This window comes from Polistes canadensis, unplaced genomic scaffold, assembly GCF_001313835.1.
Source record: "Polistes canadensis isolate GaletaPanama2010 unplaced genomic scaffold, ASM131383v1 scaffold_8, whole genome shotgun sequence".
In the NCBI taxonomy this organism is placed as follows: Eukaryota; Metazoa; Arthropoda; class Insecta; order Hymenoptera; family Vespidae; genus Polistes; species Polistes canadensis.
In genome coordinates this window covers 1,691,337-1,715,025 of record NW_014569555.1, presented here as the reverse complement: position 1 = coordinate 1,715,025, position 23,689 = coordinate 1,691,337, and the positions used below count along the sequence as shown (strand labels likewise).

The 23,689-nt window shown below is 33.9% G+C and overlaps 1 protein-coding gene across 18 annotated transcripts in view; it reads left to right on the top strand.

Annotated features, from left to right (window-relative positions):
• Positions 1–23,689, top strand: part of LOC106791553 (protein turtle) — a 222,452-nt gene that overhangs the window by 162,467 nt on the left and 36,296 nt on the right. For 15 of the 18 annotated variants that reach the window (XM_014757366.1, XM_014757297.1, XM_014757357.1 and 12 more), the window contains 4 exons: positions 145–272; positions 1,816–1,992; positions 2,684–3,006; positions 11,942–12,075. In XM_014757366.1, coding sequence (XP_014612852.1) covers positions 1,835–1,992; positions 2,684–3,006; positions 11,942–12,075 — 615 coding nt within the window. In that variant the 5' untranslated portion in view covers positions 145–272; positions 1,816–1,834. The remainder of the gene's footprint in view (positions 1–144; positions 273–1,815; positions 1,993–2,683; positions 3,007–11,941; positions 12,076–23,689) is intronic. The other 3 variants (XM_014757329.1, XM_014757378.1, XM_014757314.1) reach the window with 1 other exon arrangement.

Sequence of the window (23,689 nt, the reverse complement as noted above, 5' to 3'; positions counted from 1 at the left end):
ATATTCCGTGGTTGTAACATTAACCATAAAATGTGTATATATCCCATTGGAGTGGGAAAGGTCGGGGTGTGTGGGGGGGTTTAGCGTATATTGTCATGCAGCAAAAGACCATTAAACTATCGCAATATTTCCCTCGCGTTTCAGGTGATGATAACAACACGCTACGGTGGTTAAGGTGGCTTTCGAGGAGAACCTGAAAGTGGCGAGGATCGTGAAAATCGGCAAACGAGGGGGGCGATCCGGAGAGCGGTAGTGGCGGCGGAGCGGCAGGGGTAACGTATCTCTTTTAATTATCTTTAATTACTCTTCTCTAATGTTCCCTCTTAGAAATTTCATTATAATTATAACGATTGATATACGGTTTAAGCAGAAAAAAAAAAAAGAAAAAAAAAAGAAACAAAAATATTCATTCCCGTAAGCTCGTTAGAACGTTTATTGTTTGATAAATTTTTATTTTCCTTTTTTTTTAAATAATACATCATTAGGATATTGATATTGTATATTATTTTTTTCTTTTTTACAAGAATTTTGAATTATTTTACGTGAATTATATATATAATTGTCGTCGTTTATTATAATTTTTGGTTAAATAATAAAACTCGTGTTCGAGAGTGAGTAGAATGAATAATTTAACGTTGAACAATATCGTGTGACGATAGTATTTAATTCTTAAATACCAAAAAAAAAGTAATGTCTATATAGATTTGCGTAGACCGATCGGTATGTGTGTGTGTTATTTAAAATAGAAACGATTTCAACTGGTGAATCTCATTTTCCGATTGGAAAGTGAGACGATGAAGAAGATAAGATACGAGATGCTATCGACAATACCCATCGAATTTCGATGACTTTTAAGTGGAGTCGAATAAACTCGTTCGCGGGAAGACCATAAAAATCTTTCTTTAGTTTCGAATACCAGGATCGTTTGGCCTTCCATTCGATGCAGTCGATGCACTCCTACAGTCGGATAATAAAAGACCGATTATCCGATTTCATTTTCCTTTATCTATTCTGAGGTTGGTTGATCAACTTCCACCCCTTAATCCGACCACTCTACTCCACTTTCTTACTATATTTGATATTTTATGGGCCATTAATAAAATTCGATACGTTCAAAATATTTGATTAAGATTATTCTAATAAATAAAATTTGTTTATTAAAAGATATTTTCTTTTTCTTTTTTTAGGTGTAATTTATATTTCAAAATTATTAGGTCGTTAGAAACATTTTTTTCCCCTTCATTGTTCATATACGATATAATATATTATTTAATTTTAGTTTACTATGTTAAGTATGATCCATTCTGCTGTATTATTTTTCTGATTATAATATATTATATAAAAAATAAAATAATATATTTTCATTTTTGTACTTATGTGTGACCATTGCTAGCTTACTGAAATATATATTTTGATTATTCAATTAAACATCTAGTTAAAAAATAATTATATTATAATGTATTTAAATTATCATACCACATGAAATAATTCGTCTTCATATATACGGTACATTATTTAATAAAAATAAATAACATGAGATTAGACAAAAATTACAAAGAAAAGTAATAACTTGACTTTTTCTTTTCATATGCGATAAAAATTTAAGAGTAAATAAATAACGTTCGACATATACAACAAGCAATTTTTTCGTCGTGCTTACAATCCCCACCATGTATTCATATAATGGTATACGACCTAATCGAATTTTAGTAAACAAAGTCTCGTCAGTCTTGCTGACGAAGCAATACCGAACGGTCGAGTAAACGCGTTCTAAGTGTGTTCTTATCTTTACAAGAATCGTGTTTGTGATTGTAGATACTATGGGAGCGGGGGTATGGGGGGCGGAGGAGGGCTACAAGCCACGGACCTCCGGCGAAGGCTCGAGTCCCAATCTTGCGAACGAAATTTTTTTGAGAATCCTCCTTCTTTAAGACAAGAAGAAGATGGTTTCTACGTACCTGTTGAAAATGGCACTTGCGAGGATGAGGACAAGTAAGTATAGTGCAGAAAAAATATTATTCGATATAATGATTGTTACTTCTCTAAGATGGTAATCTCAAAGTAATCGATTAAATCGTTTTTTTTTATTTTATTATTATTGTATTTTTAATTAATATTTTAAACATAATTTCAACGCATCGAACATTTTCCATATTATACAATGAGAATTCTGTTATTATTTAATTAATATAAGAAACTGTAAATATATATATATATATATCAACACAGTTAACGATTATCCTAATGGATATTAATTAACAAACGTACACTTTGTCTCATGGAAATTAGCGAATATCGATAAAACGGGGTATTACCAATCGATATTACCGATCCTACGTTCTGCGTGACCACAAATCACCATGTTACTCGAGTCTGCGAAATCATGTTGAACGTTCAATTACAAAGGATACGAGAAAATTCATTTGCAGTTAGTTACAGAAATATTCAAAATGTGTTTTTGAAATTAAATAATTCTTTTCAAACCAAGTATGATTTATTTCATGAACTTTCAAATCGTAGAAAAATATTACGAATAATAATAATAATAATAAAAAGAAAAAAGAAGTCATTCGTAATATGTTTAATTAAATAATATCTAGAATTAATTCTAATCGTTGAATATGCATTTATTATTCATATATTCGCAAAAAAAATGTTCTATTTTTGTTTTTGATTTTTAAAGGGTTGAGTTCGGAGCGATTCTCGTTTCCGGTCAGCCAACGTGTACAGGTTCCCGGGCGTATAAACGTCAAGAGAAAGAGGAGGATACGGAAGAGATAAGAATTTTGAGGCGCGTAATAGGATCCGATGGATCCTTCCACGGGAAGCTGAGGTTTTCCACGAAGAGTTTCGACAGCATCGAGAATGAAGCGGAAGCGACGACGCAAGGGGAAGGGGAAGGTGAAAGGAAACAGCGACTACGATGGTGTCGCAGGGACTTCCGGCGGATTGCGGAAGTGGCGACAAGAACTTTGCTTTTGGGCATCGTGCTCCTCGTCACACCAGGTATGCCTTCATCGATTAATTCGACTAACAAATACCATCAAAGTTATTTTGTCGTGTGATTTTAAATCGTTTTTTTTAGATATTCATATGGTTGTTTTATATAGAGTTGTTATTATTAATAAAAAAAATAATTTAATTAAATGATATATTTTTAAATATCATAAATGTAAAATATAGCGATCTTACTTTAAGACAATTATATTATAATCAATAGAATAAATATAATTATTATGAGAATGATATAGATACAATAGGTATATATATATATACGATAGGGAATAGATATAAATACGTATCATCGATTAGTATCCATCTCGTTACATAATTTAGGTTTCTCTGACCAAACTGATAGCTACCCCATGGTCTCTCGAGTAGAACTGATAGATCGATTTCGAATTCAGTGTACTGTGCACAGATACGCTGAAATCGGAAACGTAACGATGTCAATTTAGAACTAGGTGACTTATAATTGTGGCTTGAGTATCAATCCAACAGTTTACTTATGTGTCCAATTAGACGATAATTAATTACAATTTAATCATGTATTCTGATTCACGATGTTAACCATCTACCTTAGAATTTAGTATCCTTTAATTGGAATACGATAGAGAAAATCGAACTTTTACGAAAGAAGATATTTGTTTCTTTTAAAAAATTCACGACACAAAGTTATACATGTTTTTTTTGGAAGGAATCACGACCGATAACCAAGAGACGAATCTTAACTTTTTCTGTTAATCGTTGGTGTTTCTAGAAAATTATTATAAGACTCGTTTAAAAAATACGACGACGGTACGGGCGAGTTCTTCACTTTTCCAAAACTCAAATGTATCTTTGCGGTAAAACGAGTGACGCGTTATACGAATTTCAATTAGAAAAAGCTTCCGTCCGACGATACACGCCCAAAAGCGTGAATGGGTCGTCTGTTGCCAAAAAAGAAAAGAAAAAGAGAAGGGAAAGAGAGGGATGGAGAAAGAGAGAGAGAGAGAGAGAGAGAGACAGAAATAACGAGACTTTGAACTCTTTTGCAGCGTTGAATTCGCTTTGATAACATCCGTACTAACCGGCGAAGCAGTTTTTCGGCTAGTCTGAACAATTTTCAAGAGGACTTTGTTTTTTTTTCTTTTTTATTTTTTTACTTCCTCCCTCTATTTCTCTCTCTCTCTATCTCTCCCTCTTTCCTTCTTTCTTTTTTTTCGTTCCCTTTTTTCGGATCTATCCTCAAAATCGGACGAGAAAATGACTTTCTTTCAACTACGTAACGATCGAACTGAAAAGACGTGATTTTCGCGTGTAACAGAATGTAAAGAATTTTAAATGTTAGTAAAGAAAGAAAAAAGAAAGTATGAAGGATGGAAAAAAACATAAAAAAATAAAAAAAGAATCGTTTAAAGATATCTTATTTTCCGAATGAAAGGGTTAATTTAAAAATCGAAGGTTTGTTAAATGCGAGTTACATTTTGATATTTAAACTCGACGATCGGCCGAGAATAATGAATTCTCGTCGTTTCTATTACTTCCATTTTCCATGATTAACGTAAGATATTTAATTAGAACGTGGATGATGTCTACCATTCTGTCCTTTTCTCTATCTCTTTCAAAGGGATTACTATTTTTAATTATCTTTATTAATAATCCTCTTTTATAACGTTGAGAAATCTCGCCTAATTGCAATTACATTTTCTCCAGAGGATTTTCCATTAGGCACGTTAACTTTGTTACGATTTCTCTCGAATTCGTGCTATTGTTTCGCATTTTCGAACGAATACGCGTTTCTAATTGGCAGAAATAGAAGAAGAAGAAGAAGAAGAATAAAAAAAAAATATCAACCGCTCGTTTTTCTACGTATAAATTAATTATAAATCTAATTATAATTATAAATATAATCGCAGACAATTACATTATGTTGAATAATAAAACTGAAAGAGCGTGTTAATAGTTTAAGTAACGAAATTAAAGAAAATTAAGTCGATACGATTATTTGGCCGTAAAAAATACCAAATAAAAAGTATCCATTTAACGGCTAGTGTTTTTCGAATATTTTTACCTGTATACGATTCATAATTATTGAATTTAATATTTCTTTAATATCTCTTGTAAAAGTACATAGATACTTTTGAAATGCATCAAAATGTCTGTCGTTTCATCTACTTATTTTCTTCTTTTTATTTATTTCTTCTTATTTTTTGTTTTTTTCTTTCTTTTTTTTTATTCATCCTCGTGTATGTTATTATACATAATTAACGTATTAACGCGCAAAAATCTAGACAGCGTCGCATTTGTTATCCCCGTTGGTATTATTAATGAGAAGAGTTTTACTAAAACTCTTTTAAAAAGAGATTATCTCATAATTATACGCTGTAAATAACAGATGGAAGAGAAGCGAATCTTCGTATACGGATGTTTATACGCGTGTACGTGCACGCATGTATTTAAGTTACGTGTACTTACGCATTTAAATATTATACACGCATTCAATCGAATTACACGAGTTTATTTTTCAGTTTTTAGCTGTTCTTTTTTCTTTTTTTTAATAATAAAATACATTTCAAAAGAATTACGAGTAAAATATATTATTATTATATATTCGATATTTCAACTGACAACTTTAATTACTTTCTGAACGTTTATATTATAAATTAATGTCTATTCGATAATATACGCGTCGCAAAGACTTAGCATAATAAAATTTGTCGCAATTACATGGTAATTATATTCCATTAGCTTTCTCGCGAATGTTCAGCAACGAATGGATTTGAAAGTCGGAGAAGCAAGCGTACGTCGAAACATTCTAATGAGGATATCTTTGCGTTTAAGTAGGCGACGTTTAACGATGCCACGAGAGCGCTTTATTTCAAAAACGGAATTTAAAGTCAAAGCAAAAATATCTACAACGTACATCTATCTACGTATGAGAAGAAATAATTTAATCGTACCTCTCGTAAAAGCAAAGAAATTTATTTTATATAAAATTAAAAAAAAAATAATGATAACAATTATAAAAACGATTCTCGATCTCTCGATCAAACCGATTTATTTATAATTCAAAAAAGAAATTAAACTCGTAAAACAAATCTCTTTCAATCGTTACGTGCAATATTTTCTACGAAGTTTGTTTTTTTTTTTTTAATACGATTTCCAATCAAAGGAGACACATTTCGATGACGATCCCATTAAATCCGATAACACCTTGTACATAATTTTACTTATTTTTCTTTTTATTTTTATTTCAAGATTCGAACGAATAGTACTTACTTTGGTAATTAAAACGACGGCAAAGTTCAACGTGAGAAGTTTCGAGCTTCCGTTCTCGATGGCAGACGTTTTTATAGCGTTCACGTTGTGCGCAAGAATAGTATTAAAAAATAATAATAGAAGAAGAAGAAGAAGAAGAAGAAGTAGACAGAAAGGGTGAGAACGAAATTACCGAGAAACGTTGTAAACGGTACAGAAGAAAAAGAGAGAGAGAGAGAGAGAAAACGATAGGGAAAGAGAAAAAAAGAAATTGAAGTGAACGGGAGGCGTGTAGCAAAAGAACAAGGAGAAGAAGAATAAGAAGAAGAAGAAAGAGAGTTTGGGGGGGGGAGGAGAGGGGGATGAAACGGAAAATACGAGAAAATGACGAAAAAAGAGAATAGCAAAATTAGCGGAAAAGTTGTTTAATATAGAAAGTTTCCTAAGTTGAGGGCATGGGCGTAAAGCGGCCATTGTGATCGCCGCTTGTGCGGCATTACTTTCCCTCCCTCCCCACCCCATCCCACTATCCCTTCACTTTCCAACCCCTAAACTCCCTTCCCCCCTCCCTGCTACCACGTCGTCACCGTTTTACCAAAACTTTGCCGCCTAACCCTCGTAATTTATTTATTTCCCAATTATTTTCAACCGGAAATTCACGAAGCGTCCTCCAACTTTTTTTTTTTTCCCGTTTGCTCAGTTCCATCCAATAATATCTTTTTAAATTAGCGTAATGTCGTCGATTCGAGTTACGTTTATCTTGAATGGGAAAAGATAAAATTAAAGACACATTTTTTTTTTTATTTAGAGAGAAAAAATTTAATATCCACACGTTTGTAAAAGTTATTCAACGATTAATGATAATTAAAGTTTTATAGTTGTAAGTAATAGGACGATAATAAAAAGATTGGAAAGAATTTTGTCTGTTTTTTTTTTTTTTTTTCTCGGAGAAATTAATAATAATAATTGAAATTGATTAAAAGAGAGCTTTGAAAATGACTAGTAAGATAAATTCGATTTTCTCTTTTAATGACTCTGCCATTACACGATCGTAAATTCTTTTTTTTTCTTTCTTTCTTTCTTTCCTCCCGTTCCCCTTTTGAATCTCTTAACAACGATCTTTACGAGAAGTTTACAACTTTTGAACGATATTCGTTGGAAACGGCAGCAACGCGTCGCTGCGTTTCACGACGAGTTAATATGAATCATCGTCGTCTTCTCGGTGTCATCGTTAATAGTGCAATTAATCATCGGAATAAAAGAACATGATCGTTTGTAAGAAAAATCCGATAATTTCAGCCTCTAACTTGCGATTTTATAGGACAATTATGGTCGTGGTCGTGATCATCGAACAGATGGCTAGCGAAACCGAACAATATTGCGCGCAGATGACGGTGTCCATAAGGATAATGACGAAGATAAATATCAGTCGTATCGAAATATATCATTGAAGTAGGATATTTAACGGAGGGTTGGGGGGGAGGGAAAGAATTAATTTATTTTATCGATATAGTCGTGGTCACAAGAAGAATTTATATTATATAAATCTTAGAGAGTAATATATATATAATTAATATTATAATATTAGTGTGAAGCAATATCATTGAGATATTTAGAATAATAAATCGAATAAAAAACTAATAACACGTTGTCGAGAAATACTCTGNTATATATATATATAATTTTCTCTCTCGAATTTATTTATTAATCTAACGGGTAATACGTATTTCGTAATAATATGTATTTTAATTTAATTAGATTCTAGTAATTTTCATCGTATTCTATTCTAGACTTGTAAAATATCCGCTTACCTCTTTCTAAATAATTAATATCAATTCTGGAGTCTTTAGAATATAAGGGTTGTAGAATACTCGTTAGTATCGGTTAATTGCTTTTAGCCCGGTTTCCTCGTGGTTCAACCGCGCGTAGAAGCATAGCGTTAGCAACGGCAAAAGCGAAGCAGCCTTAAACAGGTGCTTTAACTATTTAACTTACGCGAGGCTTGGTGTATTTGCGTGCGAAAGAGACTGAGAGGGGAAAAAGAGTGAGCGTGTAAAAGAGAGAGAGGGAGAGAGAGAGAGAGAGAGAGAGAGAGAGAAAGTGAGAGATCCGATGCAACGTCTCGTTAATTTCACGCTTCGTCGCTGCTTGAAAATTTGGCTGGTAAAATATTCGAGGGTATTTCTTGCCTCTTCTTCATTTTCTTCTTCTACTACTTCTTCTTCTACTACTGCTTCTACTTCTCTTTAAAAGCAATGGCAAAAAGAGAGAGAGAGAGAGAGAAAGAGATAGAGACGATGAACCGATGCTTGTGCATTTTACGTCGCGTACAACGTTACCGATAATATTCTCTCACGTTTCATTACAACGTCTTTGCGTTTGGTTAATTAACGACGAAGAAAAGCCTTATTTTACCGCAGCTTCCGTATTTTAATACATTCCGAAACGAACTTGCAAATTTCTATTTCAACGAAGCAAGCAAGTAACCAACCAACCAACTGTCCTAGAATAATCAACGATCAACGAATAAGATTACAAGTTGGTAATAACTACTTAAGTTTACACAATGGGTAGTTTCTCAAAGTGGCAAATCAAAAATGTATCCATCCCGTCATATATAATTAACTAGCAAGCGAAAGGTAGAGAAGTTGTTAGATGGTAGATACTCTCGTGTTTGGTAGTTCTCGTTAAAGAATTAATAGGATCGTTAAGCAACGTACACATTGCGTTCGTTTTTCGATTAGACAACGACAAACGAGATGGACGATACACGATGATGGCGTACGACTTTGAAGTATAGTCGATGGTAAAACAAACAAGGAAGGCAAACTAGCTAGCTAACAGAGATGGTAGTGGGCTTTGAGAAACAAGCGGACATCGGTTTTCGTATCTAAAAGGGAAAAGCAAAACTATTTGTAGAAAAGAGGAGGCGGAAGAGGAGAAGGAAAGTAGGGGAAAGTGGGAGGTAAACGCGAAAGCGATTTAAAGGACGTACCTACGTAATAGCTTCGATGTTACCTATGTACCAAACTTAGGATCTAGAGAAGCGTGGAATCTAACGGGGAATAAGTGGAAGAAGGATGGAAGACGTTCTTGGACGTAGGAAGCAGGTTCGGATGAAAGGTATTTCCAGTTGGCTTTCCACAAGCTTGCTCTTCACCGCAGAGTTATCTGATAGATCACCGTTCAAAGACGCGAGAAGCAAACGAGATCGACTATGGTAGTAGGATGTACCTTTACCACCTTACGATAGAAACTAACGCACTGATCAAACGTATTTTCTCTCTCTCTCTCTCTCTCTCTCTCTCTCTCTATTGGATGCCAGTCCTACCAGACGAGTAATCATTAATCTTCTAACCGAGTAATTGGTCAATTTGTCATTTAAGATGCTTTAATTGGCAACAAAACTGGATTTTGATTAATATGGTCAGACTCTCTGAAGGATTAAATATACTGAATTCAACTTCTGGGAAAAATCCAACGATAGAAAAAACTTTGTATATTGGAGGGATAAATATTTTATACATTTTAATGTCCCGTAGGGGGAATTTTTCTGTTCTTTTTGTTAAATAGTCTTTATCTTTACAATATTTTCTAACGCGTGACAGAAACGATAATTACGTCCTATATCTCTTCCCATTTTATTTTTTACCCTCTAACGAATATTATATTGTAATTATCGATTATTTATATAATATCGCATAAATGAAAAATAAGAATACAAATGTAAATTCTTATCTGAACGAGTTCGAGGATAATATTTATCGATCGTTCGTTTAGAAAATTAAATGATTATTATAGAATCGTATTTTGCGCGATATCATAATGCAGTAAAAACACGTGGAAAAATTTATGAGACATCGTTTAGTGTATATTCAAGGTAACGCGAGACGTCTACTACCATTTTGCATATTCGCGGAAGCTTCGTAGAAGGATCGATCGGACGAAGTTACTTCGTTGGAAATAATCGCATGCAAAATGCATCTTCAACCCAATCCTCTCCTCGGATTCTCTCAAACCCCTCAATCTTCACCGCGTCAACGTCAAAGGAAATGACACCGAAACGTCTGGGGTGAGGAGAGGGGGGAAGAGCTGTCTATTATTCAACTAATCGAAATCTACGTCGGCTCGTCGTGTCTTCGAAAGACACGTTCTTAAAATATATCAGGATTCTCTTTCTCAATTTATCTGTCCTATGAAGATTTTACAGGCTTTCGTGTATAACAGCTTTTCGAAAGTGTATGGATTGTAGGATAGAGTGAGTTGGGGTTGAAGGTAAAATGATGGGAGATGAGTACGCTTCGGTACGCATGCCGTTCGAAGTGAATCCTTTGATCGGAACTTTCGATGTGAGACACGTTTGTTTGGAAAGTTAGTCCCCGAACATTAAGCTACATCATAAGGCTAACGTTGTAAGTTACGTTCGTAAGCGGACAAAGGGTGGACTCTCTACATTTCCGGAAGCTATACCTATCCCTTTATGGAATCACAGGTAATAGCTTTAGGATGATAAAATTAATTTCGAAACAAACGATTTTTCTATTTCATTGAATTATTTTTTATTGTTATAGTAAATTGGTTCTATCAGATTTCATAAATTAAGTAAGGAAATTTAGAATGAAATAAATAAATACAAAGGATCGCGTAAAAATAAGACTAATGTTGGCTGTTGTTCTTGTTGCTGCTGCTGCTGCAGTTACTGTTACCGTGGCAGTTAAAAATTTAAGGTATTTTTTGTTTACAAGGAAAATAAGAAAGAAAGAAAGTAATTAATGTCTAGATTCGTTAGTTATCATTACCGCTAGAATAAATTCCACTAGTTTCTCGTGCTGGTGTATTGTATTTTCAAAAGAATTTCATCGAGTTCGTTTCTCTCTATTTCTCTTTTGGTACGAAACAACGATAAGTTTTACGTTTCGTATAACAGAGAGAGAGAAAGAGAGAAAGAGAACATGGATTCTCGCGTTTCTCTTGGCAATAGGCAACGGTGTAAAACTTCACGCGAGGAAACTTCGAAGAATGTATTTCCACCTGGACGTTTTAACTTGGAACATTCAAATTGCATTAAGTGCGCCAACCGAGTACGGGATTCAATTTATTCCTCTGACAAGCTTCTACCATCGTCGAAAGAACGTTCGAGATATTATGCTTAGGATGAGAAAAAAAGAGATTGAAAGAGAGAGAGAGAGAGAGAGAGAGAGAGAGAGAGAGAGACAGACAGACAGTTCCAAAGCGTAAAATAACAACGAACTGTGCAATATCGTAGATTTTGCACACCTGTCTATGGAATAACATATAAATTGCATTTATATAGAAAAATAATATATATCTGTCTTCTTGTGAGTATGCGCAAAAAGTGAACAGATACGTATTATACGATCATTACAAAAAAAAAAAATAAAAGGTAAAAAGAAAAAACAGAATTAAATATCCTTTAAAAGATAAAAACACAAAATATCTCTCTGACCGAATTTTTATATTGTATAAATGTTATTTAATTTTTTTTTTTCTTTTTTTATTATTGTGAAACATATTGGATTTCGTATTGGAATGAATTTTCCAATGGCATATAAATAATGGATTTGAAATATTTTGTTATTTTAATATTGAAAAATATCAAGAGATTGGTAGATAGGGAGGAAAAGAGTGAGGGGATGGATATGAGGAACACAGATATTGATTAAAATTTATTTTGTTTCAGGACTTTGTCATCAGGACGCGGTCCATATAACGGCTATATTGGGAGAGAGTGTTGTCTTCAACTGTCATGTAGAGTTCCCTGGTGAGCACCCAGTGCCCTACGTTCTTCAATGGGAGAAGAAGGTAGGCGACAAGGTACGATAACGTCGACACCCTCTGCTCTCTAATATCCGTGAGTTAAATACGTGGGCCCCGCTCGATTAAAACGAGCGTACTCCTGCTGCTAGAACGATTATCTCGCTTATTTTCATATTAATAAGATTACTTTTCCAAATTTCACAGGCTTTCATTGTGCTTCAACATTTCTAACAATTTCTCATTTTAAATATCGATTACATTCGAACCTTTTCCACCCATGTTATCGTTATAATTGTATAATTTCAATCGGAATTCATTCATTATTCGCATCGATTCATCCGTTCCAATCGAACATATTTCATTTTCTCCTATTTAAATTTATCAAACACCATTCATAGGATTTCTTTTCCTTTCTTTGATTTGTGTGATATTATTATTTTTTGTTTTGAACGAAACGATTGGGTCAACATTTAACTCGAATATTTCGTTAAATTGCTGCTTTCACGTATATTCGTATCCTTTTTCACGTCAACGCATGTTTCTTTAATAATCGATAAAAAAAATACTCTCTCCATCTTGTTCCTTTTTTGCATCGCGACGTTTTAGAATTTTTTATACGGACACTCGTTTAGAACAACGACGAGCAACATCATCGTCAATTATATATTCTTCTACACGCTTCTATGAATTCTTTCGATAGTTCATTTTTTCTTTCTTTTCTTTTTGTTTCTTCATCCTCTCTTTCCTTGCCTTTTTTCATCATCTTCTCTTCTAACGCGAGCTCTATTTTCATATATTACTTTCGATCGAAAAGTAACACATAACAAAGTAACGTATAACGGTGCTATCGATCTATCAAAAAGCGTTCGTCATTTAAACGTTTTTAGTACGAGAAAGAGAGAGAGAGAGAGAGAGAATAAAAAAGAAAAAAAAAAGAAATTTTATATACCTATACAAGTTAACAATTTCATCGGAAATATTTTTTCTCTTTTTGCGTTTGCCTTACTCGGGGAAAATTATTTTCGAATTACACGATCATTGAGCATTCGGAACATTGAAATCTTTCCCTTTCCCTCTCTCTCTCTCTCTCTCTCTCTCTCTCTCTCTCTCTCTCTCTCCTTTTTTTGTTTCCTATATTTTGTTGTTCCCCTTGTTTTTTTTTTCTTTTTTTCTTCTTCATTTGTTTCGTCGTTTTTTTTTCGAACTCTCTCGCGGAACACTCTCATAAGCTTCGTTTACATAAAAATTTACTGCCAGCTCTTTGGCCGGGGAAAAAAAAAAAAGAAAATATCGTAGCTTGCAATTTCGCTGCTCTTCTTTAATTTCTCGATTTAACGTTGCGTAATCGCCAAGTGGAGCGTGAACTGAAAATAGAGGAGGAAGATGAAGAGAGAGAAAGCATATATTCTGCCCGAGTAAATAGTATTCCTATGAGCTTTACGATCGAATCTTCCTCTTTTTTTTTATCCGAGCATGTACATACGTACGTATACTATACTAGTATACGTGTGTGTGTGTGTGTATCAATGCAATGACGTATCTGTTTATACGAATACACGTCTCGCGATACGGGCAGAGGTTGAATACGGGGGTTGATCGTTCACCCATGGGGACTTTTTCCAGTAGGCGAGCAACGAACAAGCTTTATAACAAGGCTACACGAGCTCTGCCGTTTCTGGCAAAAGCTTGCTATTGCTTTTGAAATACTTTGCTAATTAGTTCGAACCGTGGAAAAGCATTTCAACCTTCGTCCTCCAACCCACCCAACCAACGAACCAACCAACCAACCAACGACTTCCAATCCTCTGAATTACTATCATCCTTTCGTCTCTTTTCAATTTTTTTATTTCATTATTTTTTATTTTTTTTATTTTATTAAAACAATTACAAGCATTTCATTATAACATAATCCGTTTATGTGTATATATATATACAGTTTCTTCTTGTATTATTTTTCCCTATTATCTGATGATGGTTCTTTGTCGTTAACATGTATTCATCATAATTCATAAAACGATCAACTGGCAGCAAGGAGGATGCTCGAGGAGAGTAGGGCCCCGTTAAAATATATATATATTACATATATAATACGTATTTTCAAAGTTGCAAGAATTATTATAAAAGATTCGTATATACATATATCTATATTTTTATTGTATAATTAAAATAATTTGCTTTGACGCGACATTGTGTCAATTTCATTTAGCTTACGCGCTTTAATAATTTCTTAATTTTTCTTCTTTAATTTATGTTGGAAAATGAAAAGAACAAACGGCGAATTAGACGCGCCGTGTCCACGAAACTTCGTGAGACATTTTTCTTATATTTATTAATTAATTACGCAAAAAACAAAAAGAAAAAAAACAAAAAAAAAGAAACAAATTCTTGATTGATTTATTTCGATGAATTTTATTATTATTGTCCGAAAATAAAAAAAAAAAAGAAAGAAATATATATATATATTTATAAGAGTCTCGCGTATAAAATAATGTTCAATTAAGTTGTCTTACTTAGAATAAATGTGTATTATATTTTTCTATGAATTTTTGTTAAAACAATCCGGACTGGAGAGGGCAGAGCATACTTTCTTTGTATTTTTTTTTTCTTCTTCTTCTTCTTCTTCTTCTTCATTCGAAAAAAAAAAAGAACAAAAACAAAAAAACGACATTACATGCATAATCATCTATTTCAATCTTTCTATACTAATCCCTAGAAAAAAAAAATCGATGCTATTTAACTCTTTTAACTCTCTTAACTCCATTCATTTTCACTATCCGATTATCTTTAATACATGTGTACATTTATAAAATATGTTACTAATCGATAAATGGTGAGAACCATACAGAGATACACGTAGCTATATATATATTTAGTACAAGTTCGTTCGTGGATCCATTATAACAGGGATAAAAAGGGGATAAAAAGAAAAACACACAAAAAAAAGAAAAAAAGAAAAAGGAAACGAAAAAAGGGGGGCGTTGGAGAGGGGTTAAAACAAAAAGGAGAGAAAAAAACACGGGAATTGGAGACACGCTGATTGGGTCTAAATCGCGGCAAATTGATTTCGAATGTAAAAAGTCGCTTACGCGCGTTTGTTCTCTTCAAAACCATTTTCTCTAACTCTTTCTATCTCTCCCTCTCTCTCTCTCTCTCTCTCTCTCTCTCTCTCTCTCTCTCTCTCACACTCTCTTTACGGATAAAATAATCGGCCCTTTTAATCAGCCATACGCGCGTATCTCGCAACCTTTTAATCAGTGTTACTAGCTTTAAAAAGCTCGACTTATTCAATCGATCGTCGTCGTCGTCGTCGTCGTCGTATGCCGTGCTTGGATAAAAGAAAAAAAAGGTAAAGATAAAATAGGTGAAGTAGGGATAAAACAGATTTGATATCGGATACGTGTATATATATATATAAAGAGAGAGAGAGAGAGAATTCTGATGGTTTTTCGAACGCTCTGATCAATAGTATTCAGCTTGGAAAAACTTTTTTCTTCTCTCTTTTAACCCTCTACCCCCCTTATACTATTTTTTTTTTGCTTTTTCTCCTTTTGGCCTTTTTTTATTCGCGTCAAGCCTATTTCCGGGACCGATCCCACGAACGAACGAAACGTACGTATCAATCTTTTTCTTTTTCCCGTGGAAGGGTAGAAAATTCGTTGCATTTACCAAATAGGAAGTTAAAAGAGACAGCGAAGGAAAAAGAAAAAAAAAAAAGGGGAAAAGAGAGAGAGAGAGAGAGAGAGAAGGAAAGAAAGAAACACGTTACCCGTCAACGTCGACTGGATCTCATTTGTCAAAGGATAATTTAGAAAAACGATTGTTTAATTGTTTCAATTCAAATTGATGCGATCGTTTCTTTCGATCTTTTATTTTGACAATTGTACAAAAAAACAACACCAATAATAATTCGATCTGCTAGCACATTTTATTACAATTTCACATTTTAATATAAATGAATAAATAATGAATCATTTATTAAACGTTAAAGAATCGTCTGTTCGCATTCGAAACACATTGGTTGGTTGGTGTCCATTAGAAGAGTAAGAGAGAAAAAGAAATAGAAGGAGAGAGAGAGAGAGAGTGGGAGAGAGAGGGAGGAGTAAAATTTTTTAAATGTTTCTTCATTGTCGTACACGAGAAGGAAGCTTTCATCATTTTGCCGCGAAAGACCTATGACAGTTTTTCAATTCATCACATTTCCTTTGAACGGCGAGCTCGTCCATCACGAAATAATGCGGGCTAGTGCACTTTCCTGCTCTACCTTTTTTTCGCCCCCCCCAACCCCTATACACCCGTCACCCCATCATCCTACCACCCCGTAACCCTAGCTAGCTCTTGCTTCCTACACACTTTATCCCTACTGTTGTGTTTTTTTTTTATTTTTCTTCCTTCTCTCTCTTGACGGAGGCGGGTAATCGAAAAATCATGTCTCTGTCTTCTCTCTAACCACTTCTGCTGCTTTGCATGATTTGTTAACGCACGTGCCATCGACGGATCAATCAAAGAAGATATCAACCGTTCCAACTCAACGATGAAACAAAAAAAAAAAAAACAAACGATATTTCGTGTCTCGAAGAGTCACACAAGTTTAGAATTACGACGGTCTTTTACTTTGTTCTTTTATTTCTTTTTTATTTTTTTTTTTTTTGTATTTGAAATATTAAACAATAAGTCGCGAAGGGGTTGGAAGGGGGAGGGTTCGTTGAAGAATTATCTTTTAATATCCATTCATATTTCTTTTATTTAGATAATATGTAGATCGTATCTTTTCGCGTTATCCTTTATAATTTTAAGTTTATTTATTATTATTATTATTATTATTATCCTAGATGGCTGCTGTACGGTTGCATGTTAGAAAGTAATCCATTTGTATAGTAAGCGCGTGCTCGTGTAATTGAGTCACGTAAATCATAATTATCATGACGTACGAAATTTAAGCACGCCTATTGTACGATTATTATTAACATACCCAACAACCCCTCCGAGTAGTTTTGAAAGCACGACAACATATCGTAAAACACGTTCCGAAGTGTCAGTATGTTATACTATGTTACTCGCGAGGGGATTTTACTTGAAATAAATAAGACGAGAAGGGACGGCGAATGAATGGCTTGAATTTGACTTGATTATAGATACGATTAATCTAAGGAAAGCCGTTTGTCGTAATGTTACCAGTCAAACCTGATCGATTCATACTTGAGAGCGGATCCCGAGACGATTACCGTGCGAGACTGCATTGGTTTCCCGAAACGCATTAACGTGAATTCAATATTGACTCCGCAAACCTGCGTATCCATTCTCCCGTAATTAATTAATCGATCGATAGATCCCGCAGGACAATACTATGATTGCCGCAATGACAATCATCATGCCTGCTTGCCTGAGTCCTCCTTTCTCTCTCTCTCTCTCTCTCTCTCATGCTCACGCTTTCTATTTCTCTCTTTATTCACCCCCTCCCAACCTCTCTTTTGCCACCCCTTCCTCTCCCCCGCTTCCTCATCCTTCCCCTCTCACTATCTCTCTCTCTCTTTCTCCCAACTCTTGTAAAAGGAGAGACAGAGAAGCGTACATACATGTACGGTGTATGTTCGCAAATTTCTGCCGCAGATTCGGCAGAGATATAAATTAATTCGACGTATAATTGCGCCATTGTTCTGGCAATTAGTCTACCCGATCACCAGCCCAATGATCTCATAAATATCCGCATGCCCGCAATGCGGCGGAAGTAATCTTTTTTGCTTCCCCTTTAATGTATGCTTAATCAGCTATTCCCATCGATTAACGGTGCCCGTTACAGAATCGGCAGATCATAATTTGTTATGTATCTTGAAATTCTTCTTGCCTGAGTAATTTTACATCGATAATCATTCGTCTCTATGTTTGAAAAATGACGATTTTCGAAAAAGGGGGATCCCGTTTGAAGTAGTAGTAATTTTCATGTTATCCTTTAACTGGTTTAATTCGAATTTTCTTCTTTTTTTTTTTTCGTATCTAGTTTTACGGAAAAAGTTTTAACATTAAAGTGAGAGAGAGAAAGTAAACCCTCCAATTTTTATGTCAAGAGATCGAGACAACTGGCTCGAGCAGCATTCTCATCCTTTGACAATTTCTATATTACTGTAGGAAAAAGAAAAAAAAAGAAGATAGGGGACTTTTTGTGTTTACTTTTTTCTACGTAGCGTCCCTGGAATCTCGCATAAATCACGGTAGAAGTTCGGGTAGAATTGCGACACCCATCCAATGTTTCTGTGCTTGACAACTAATTTCTCTTCTCGTTCAACGTTTTTTTTCCTTCTCTCTTTCTCCCTCTCTCTCTCTCTCTCTCTCTGTTTTTTTTTTTCATTTCTTGTAGGCTCGTGCAAGGACAAATTTCGTTTTTCTCGCCCTTCGTTGTATGTTTTCTCACCCTCTCGTACCACTTTTCGTTATACGCGGGCGGAAACACAAGTTTACATATCGAGGGTGCTAATGAAACCTGTAATCCACACATTTGAGATGTCAGATTTTAGTCAACCTTACGAACGATTTCTTCTTGTTTTTAAAAATAATAGAAACACTTTTTATTAATTGCAAAAGTGTTAAAGGTAATCTTTTCATTTTAATATGATTTTTCTTGTTCTTTTTTTCTTCTTATGACAAGCAATATTGTCTTTAGATACTTTCGCCGTCTTTTAAAAAAAAAAAAGAAAAAGAAAAGCAAGGATTATTTAAAGCCATCGGCGTTTTAAAAGCTTCGCCGATATAGGATCGATATTTCCTTCATTGACACCTTTCATTCAAATCAAGGACACATGTGCACGGGTTGCTGCCATTAATAGCACATGCCGGTATTTGCCCTCGGATGAAAAGTTTCTTTATTCATTTACTTTGACTTTTACCTTTTTAAGTACAACTTTGTATTCGGTTAATATACTACTGTGATTACGTAAGTCTATTAAAAATATTTCATTTTTTGTTACGATAAATTAATTCAAAGATCACAAATTAATGAATAAATTCTTGTCTATTTTCTCGCGTCGTATTGCAATCAACAAATTTACAATAATTTGTTATAAATAATTTTGTTTTTATCCTTAACTTCGCCCCCCCCCCCCGTAAAGAGAAATCACGTGAAATATACACGAAAATAGAGAAGCCACTCTAATTAGCGGAAAAGTCTTATTATGCTGTAAGTATTAAAAGGAAGAAGAAAAAAATGAGAAAAAAGAAAAAGAAATGACCGGCCATCTAGATTCTAATTAGAAAGGACGTAAAGTCGGATGAAATGAATAAGGATTACAACACACACACACACATCAACTTCGTGTTGTCTCTCGTTCATCAAAACGTATTTCACAGTTTCAGGTTTAGAATGCGATGATAATCGAAGCTAATGGGGAACGACGTGCGAAACCGCGAGAGAAAAACATAAAAAAATAAAAAAAAAAAATAAAAAGTAATCAGAGAGAAATAAAAAAAAAAACAAAAGTAAAAAAAAAGAAATAACAGAAAAGTCTTTCGAATTGCGAAGCATGAAAAATGGTTGCTTGCCAACGTCGTAAGCTTGATTTATATTATCGTCAACGTTGTGGCACTTCGGGTTTTCGCGGAAAACAACGAAACAACATTCCGTTTATGACCGAGCTCGTGGATTCATCGTCGATTTTGTTTTTTACCCCACCCTTCCTCTTTTTTATAGTTCGAAACATCCGTACACGTACGACCGTCCGTCCCTTCGGACAGTAGGTAGCATTTCAAAGTTTGGAAAAGAACTAGCGAATCGTGAAAAATACGTTTTTATTCGGGTGTTCATGATACTAGCCACGATGCATACAAAAACGAAATACCGTAAACTCTTCTAAAGGTATTTCACGTAGATAAGCGTTGATTCTCTTCCCTTTTTAATTTAATTCGACCATTTCTAGTTTTTGATACGAATTTGAGGATCCATTCATTCTTTTTTCTTTTTTTCTTTTCAACGGGATATACATCATAATTCGTCCTATAAATTTATTCTAATTTTTATATACGTCTGTGTTAAATCGTATAATTCAATTAATTCACGAAATAACAAGGGTTGTGTTCGAAATAATTAGATACTTTTTTTTCAAAAGTATATTACAAAAATCTTCATTGATACACACTTAAATTAATCGTTTTAAGAAACAATTATTTTAAGAATGATCTCGCGAATATAATTAAAGTAGGAAATTAAAAATCGAAATTGTCTTTATGATCTGCCTTAATATACAAAATACATTTCTTTCAATGGATTTCCAATAAAAAATCTTAAACAACGCGAATAGTTGAAATAATTATTATATCCGTAAACGAATAGATCGATCGTTGAATATTTATCGTTTAGTTATATCTCTTCGATCGTAAAGTTTGTCGTTCATTAATGTGGAAACTAAATCTATAAATGTACGTTACGATAGAATATGCATGCATATATTTAATATACATATACACAAATGTGAATATGTGTGTATGTGTGTGTGTGTATAATATAATATAATATAATATAATATATACGAAGTGGAAGGTTCGAGCGTATCTCGTATCACGTCATGTATCCGTGTCTGTCGAGTTTGACAGGTAATATTATTTGAGACGACTACGTGAATGTATCGCCTGTACCTATATAAAACCATTCACATACACACATCATATAGATCACAAACACACAAATACATACATAACATATATATATATATATATATATATATAGACATAGTAGTAGGAGGCAGGTTCATAACGTCGTCATGTGCTCTACGTAATATTCCTTTAGGGATCAGATCAACATCCGGATGGCAGCGTTGCCTGTTCCGTTCCGAGGTTCCTCGTATCTTCACACACAATACACACATACACGCATCCAAACCCTCTCTTCATGTCACTCGCGCGAGCGTTTAACCACGCGTAATTTGCATACGCGTCGTCTATTTGCATTTATCCGTCAGTGACTAACTAAGCCAGGACCAAAAGTGAGAGAGAGAGAGAGAGAGAGAGAGAGATAAAGAGAGAGTGATAGAGATAGAAATAAGGGTGTGAGAAATCTTTATCATTTCAAACGATAACTTTATCATTTCCTTTATGTGTTACTAGTGTTTAACTCTATCTAAATTCATTGAATAACAATTATCTCTTGACAACTATATTCCATTTATTATTTATCTTTCATACATTTGCATTTGATAGAAAGTAAAAAAAAAAATAAAAGTAGAATAATAAGAAATATTAAAAATTTCTAATGGAAATTATTCGATGAGGTTCGATTTTAAGAAAGGAACATAAAAATGATAAGATATTGGTGTAATAAAGACTAATATGAGTGTAAAGATCCAATAGGAGACGCGTACGGTGAAGTAACTGATGAGATGAGAAAGAGGGTTGGTTGTAGGGGTGGTATAGCGTAATTTAATGAAACAAACGGGGACACGAGTCAATTGCGCAAACACTCGAGGCAAAAGAGGATCGGCTTTGGTTCGAGGAAAGAATCAGAAGTAGAGATGGGAAAAAGCAAATGAAAAAGATAGCTCGGAGTAAGAGTAAAAAAAAAAAGAATCAAAAAAAAAGATTGAGAGAGGGAGAGAGAAAGAGAGAAAAGGTAAAACGAAGTAAAAGAAAAGAAAAAAAGAAAAAAAAAAAGGCACCTTCCTGCAATTCAATTTCACTGGCGTTTCACTACTCGTAGATATGCGCTCTACCGCTGGGAGCAAAACCTCAGTTCCTCTCTCTCCTACTCGCTTCTTCTTCTTCTTCTTCTACTTCTACTTCTACTTCTTCATAACTTCTTTTCTGGAAATCATCTCGAAGCTTTCAACCACTCTAACCACGCGGCAGATTCTCTTTCTCTTTCTCTCTCTCTTTTTTTATTTCTCTCTTTTCATGCCCTTTACTAAATATTCTTTTTATTCTATTCTCTATCTTCTCGTTTTGACCAAGCTGATCTTTTTCCTTTCCACTGTCAAAAATAGTTTTTACGATTAAAGAAAATAATACGTTTGAAAGAATTTATTATATTATCCATTAATATATATCGAGAGAAATGTGATTTATATCGATTTATGATGTTTGTAATTTTAGCAGTGATCATTTGATGACGTATTAAAAACAAAACAAAAAAAAAGAAAAAGGAATAAAGAAGAAGCAACAGCAGCATTTTTCCAAGATCGTAATCTTTCGAACGCGTAAAGTGATTTTCGTTATGAAATGCCAACGGAGAAGGGAATTAATTTAAGTTGCACGGAGGCCAATGAATTCGCGGGTAGGTGAAAGAGGAAAGAGAAGACGAAAGAGTGGGATGGTTGATGGAGAAATAAGGGAAGGAAATAGGGGGAATACCGGGGGAAGGTTTGAAGGCTGACGATATTATGAAGTTTTACTATAAAACGTTATCTCGGAAAGAGAATTATTCCAAAATGAGAAAGAAACTCTGCAGAGGTTGTTTGCATATCCTTCGTAAGGTGCAATTTAAATTTTCTTCCACGATATCGTGAATTTGAAACATGGAGTGACTAATTTATTATCTATATTCCTTCTTCGTTGATGTTCTTTCTCTCTTTCTCTATTTCTATCTCTCGTCTAAGGTTTGTTTTCAATGATTTTAAACGTTGATTCGGTATTTTTGTTAAATCAACAACGACGGAATGAAGTTCCATCTAACTCGTTAAATAATTGAACCGTTTTCTCAAGTATTCTCGGTGTACATGCGTAGAGAATTCTATATATTCGAGTAGAAGTCATCGTTCGCGATCGAATTATAAATTGGAAACTACGTGAAACTAGGTATTCTCTTTCTCTTTCTCTTTCGTTCTCTCCCTCTCTCTCCCTCTTTCTCTTTCTCTCTCTCTATCTCTCTTTGGTTCTCTTCTTCTAGAGAACTAATAATTTCGAAAAGTTTGAAGTAGGCGAAACTGTGTATATCCGCGCACGTGATTCCGCTATAAACGGACGAAGTTACGAAGCGTATTATTGGTACTCTTGGATAATTATACTTGAAATATCTGTGGCACGTTAACTTTCAGAAATAGAAGTTTGAAGACATATTTGGTTGTTATTCGGACGGTAATTATATTTTACGAAATATGGAATATGAATAAAATGGATTATAAAAGATAGAGAAAGATATATATGTATGTGTATGATATTAAATATTACGCGTGAAAGAAATGGTATTTCATGAATTATTCCTGCATATAAACGTCGACATTTTTTATTTATAACTTGAAGAAACTTAACTAACTTCCACAAGAGAATCAATAATTGGTTATTTTATATTTTATTTTATTTTACTTTATTTTTTTTCAAAGAATACAATAGTTGGTAAAAAAAAGTTTGCAATAGAATAAATATCCGTATAAACCGAGTTCTTATAGCAAGAATTCCTATAAAGAACCCGTGAAAAGATATACTATTTTCATATAACGCTAATCCTCTTACTACATTCTCACAATAAGATATAAGAATTTACTATATTTACAAATTAAATGCATTACATACATCGTTGTCTTATTTCTACTACCGATTTATTCTAATTCGTGATTGTTTCTTTCGATCAATAAAACACAAACATTTTCAAGCTTTTATTTTACCCTTTTAGTTATATCAATGAAACTATTAAACGTAAACACTCGCGACATGAAAATTTATCGATATCTTTAATAAAGATATTCACTAAAATCGAACA